The sequence below is a fragment of the Apium graveolens genome, chromosome 4 (genome assembly GCF_009905375.1).
Source record: "Apium graveolens cultivar Ventura chromosome 4, ASM990537v1, whole genome shotgun sequence".
NCBI classification, from domain to species: Eukaryota; Viridiplantae; Streptophyta; class Magnoliopsida; order Apiales; family Apiaceae; genus Apium; species Apium graveolens.
Genome location: NC_133650.1, coordinates 274915294 through 274919017, shown reverse-complemented (window position 1 = coordinate 274919017; position 3724 = coordinate 274915294). Strand labels below are relative to the sequence as shown.

General features: G+C 36.9%; 1 protein-coding gene across 1 annotated transcript; it reads right to left on the bottom strand.

Moving 5' to 3' along the window:
* Positions 1 to 1161: 1161 nt before the first annotated feature.
* Positions 1162 to 2958, bottom strand: LOC141719662 (uncharacterized). Its single transcript, XM_074522042.1, has one exon. The coding sequence runs from the start codon at positions 2956 to 2958 to the stop codon at positions 1162 to 1164; it is 1797 nt and encodes a 598-aa protein (XP_074378143.1).
* Positions 2959 to 3724: the final 766 nt, after the last annotated feature.

Here is a 3724-nt window from a genome sequence, read left to right as displayed (position 1 = left end):
CTTCATCTGTTAGTCCATCAATCTTTTTATCATCAAACACAACATGTACAGATTCCATGACAATGTTGGTTCTTAGATTGTAGACCCTATATGATTTTCCAGCAGAATAACCAACAAATATTCCTTCATCAGCCTTTGCATCAAACTTCCCTTTGTGATCAGATTGATTCCTTAAGATGTAGCATTTGCAACCAAAGACATGTAGAAAGTTTAAAGTTGGTTTCTTCTCTTGAATAATTGATAGGGAGTCATGCCTTTTGCTTGATTGATTAGAGAAATGTTCTGAGTGTAACATGCACAGTTAACAGCCTCAGCCCAAAAATAAGTTGGGAGTTTTGACTCTTCAAGCATTGTCCTTGCAGCTTCAATTAGTGATCTGTTCTTCCTTTCCACCACACCATTTTGTTGTGGAGTCCTTGGAGCTGAAAACTCATGCATGATCCCACTTTCTTCACAGAATAACTTCATCGTTGAATTCTTGAACTCAGTTCCATTGTCACTCCTAATATTCCTTACTTTGAAATCAGGATGATTGTTGACTTGCTTGATATGATTGATGATGATTTCACTAGCTTCATCCTTTGATCCAAGAAAATAAACCCATGAAAACTTTGAGAAATCATCTACAATCACTAGGCAATATCTTTTCCTTGAAATTGACAATACATTGACTGGTCCAAAAAGATCCATGTGTAGAAGTTGTAGTGGTTCATCAATTGCAGATTCAAGCTTCTTACTGAATGATAGTTTCTTTTGCTTTTCTTTCTGACAAGCATCACACAGTCCATCTCTTGTGAATTCCACTAGAGGCATTCCTCTAACTAAGTCCTTTTTGACTAGATCATTCATTGTCTTGAAATTCAAATGGGACAGCTTCTTGTGCCATAGCCAACTTTCAACTGGACTTGCTTTGCTGAGAAGACAAGTAATGGATTCTGCATCTGTAGAGTTGAAATCAGCTAACACTACTAAAAATATGGGATCAGACATCGGTTCTGAACCGATGTTAAAAAAAACTGAACCGATGTCTTCGCGTGTGATGTTAAATGTCATCAGGCTTTGACATCGGTTCACAGCCGATGTCTATTACAGTGCTATACATCGGTTTTAAGAATAATTCTGATGTCTTTGCAACAAATTTCAGCTTATATTACAGTATTTCTAGGTGAATATGAGTATATTATGGGGAGCCAAATCAGATCTAATGCCCATTTCCATCATATCATGACGGGCTGCCGCACTATCCTTTGTCTTATGGCGCATATTTAGTAATGTGCCAATCAGACTATCACATACATTCTTCTCGACATGCATGACATCAATACAGTGCCTAACATGGTGAAATTTCCAGTATTCTAACTCAAAAAATACTGACTTTTTCTTCCATGGACTTGCAACCTTCTTTGCCTTCTTCAATTTCTTCCCAAATTCAAATTTGATTTGTTCTTGCTCTGCTAACACTTCTTCTCCGGATAGGGTTCGACGCGGCTGCCCAAACTCTTGTTGTCCATTAAAAGCAGCCTTCTGCCTTCTATAAGGATGATGTAGAGGCAAATATCGACGATGCCCTTGGTAGCACATTTTCCTACTATGAGTCAAATATTTAGCTACGGTGTCATCTCCACAAACTGGACAACACTTATAACCCTTATTAACGCAGCCAGATAAATTTTCGTAAGCAGGGAAGTCATTTATCATCCACATTAAAACTGCTTTTAAAGTGAAAAATGATTTGTTATACGCGTCATACATATTTGGTTCCCCTTCCTTCCAAAGCTTTTTTAAATCAATCATCGGTTGTAAGTAGATGTCGATGTTATTACCAGGCTCATGCGGGCCAGGGACCAATATCGACAACATCATAAATTTTTTTTTCATACATAACCAGGGAGGAAGATTGTAAGTCACCAATATGACTGGCCAGCAACTATATCTATTAGATAGGCCATTATTGTGCGGGTTTACACCATCCTCCGATAAAGCCAAGCGAAGGTTTCTCGGTTCACTACCAAAGGATGGCCACCTATAATCTATATTTTTCCAAGATGGAGAGTCGGCTGGATGTCGCATTTTACCATCTTGTGTCCGCTGTTGCGCATGCCAACACATTAGTTCAGCGGTGGAAGGAGATTTAAACATACGTTTAAATCTAGGAATTATTGGAAAATACCACATGACTTTTGCTGGAAGATTAATCCTCTCTTCACCTTTCTTTGTCAACTTCCACCGAGAAAGTCGACACTTAGGACACTTGGTTGCATCAGCATGTACACCCCTGTACAGTACACAGTCATTCGGACATGAATGGAACTTTATATACTCTAGACCTAAATTGGAGAGGTTTTTTTTTGCTTCATATGCATTACTAGGTAACACATTATCTTTGGGAAGTAGAGACCCAACAGAAGAAAGGAGGTCAGTGAAGGCACTATCGGTAATACCAAACCTAGATTTCCAGTTATGCAACTTCAACATCGACTCTAACTTAGTACAGTCACTACCCTCATATAGAGGTTGCTCAGCATCGGCTACGAACCTCCTAAACTGATATGAATCATTATCATATTGACTCGAGTTATATGCCGCTTCACAAACATCGACAGTTTCCGAAGCAGCGACATGCTCCTGATCTTGCTCTGACGCTTCATCAGAGGCTTGCTCAAGAGGTGGGTCTGGAGCTTGCTCTTCAGGTGGACAACTAGCACTTGAAGATTTAGGACCCGTAGAAGCAGTCTCCCCGTGCCAAACCCAATGCACATAACCTAGACAAAAGCCATTGTCATAGATATGGCCCCTGATTGTTTTTATAGAGAATTTTTTAAAATTGGCGCATCGTCCACAAGGGCAAGGAATTTTGTTACGATCTTCAGAATTTTCTTCAGCATATATCAAGAAGTTTTCCACCCCCATTTCAAATGCTAAAGAATCCCTATCTTGCAAAATCCATGTCTTATCCATCAAATTTCCCTACCTGATAGCCACTATAAATATTAAAAATCCAACACATACCTATTTATAATTATTTAATAAAAGGCATATCAAATTTGTGTTGGTTACTGTAGGGATTAATTATATAAACTTAGAAAGGAGTAAATACCTTGATATCCTAATAATTTATAGTACTAATTCATTACTCTAAGATCCTATACATATACCCAATTAATTACAAAACTAGACTAAATTTATAAACTAGACTAAATTAAACCAAGATAATTAAAACAAATTAAACCAAGATATTTGAAAATATCACATAATTAAAAACCAATAATTCCAACATTCACAGCCCAGACAATTGTTAAATTTCCTTCACATAAATAAAACTCAGTGAGAACTTGAGTATTGAAACAAATTCAGCCCATAAATAAATAAATTAAAATTATCTGTTACTTGTATTTGTGAGAAGGATAATTATACAAAACAATTACTATAATACAACACAAGTAACAGATAGTTCATATCAGGAATGCAGAGACTTGTTCATATCAGAGAAATGACTATCATACAAAACAAGAAATGCAGAGACTTATTCATATCTGAGACCTGTTCAAATGCAGCCCCCAAAACCCCCCCCAAAACACACTAATATGTATGAACAACCCCCAGAAAACACATAATTAAAAACAAAACAGAAACATTTATATTTACATCAATGTACCTAAAACATTGATTTACATCAGTGTACCTAAAATATTTAACACGACATAAAATTCCCAAAAACAGGACA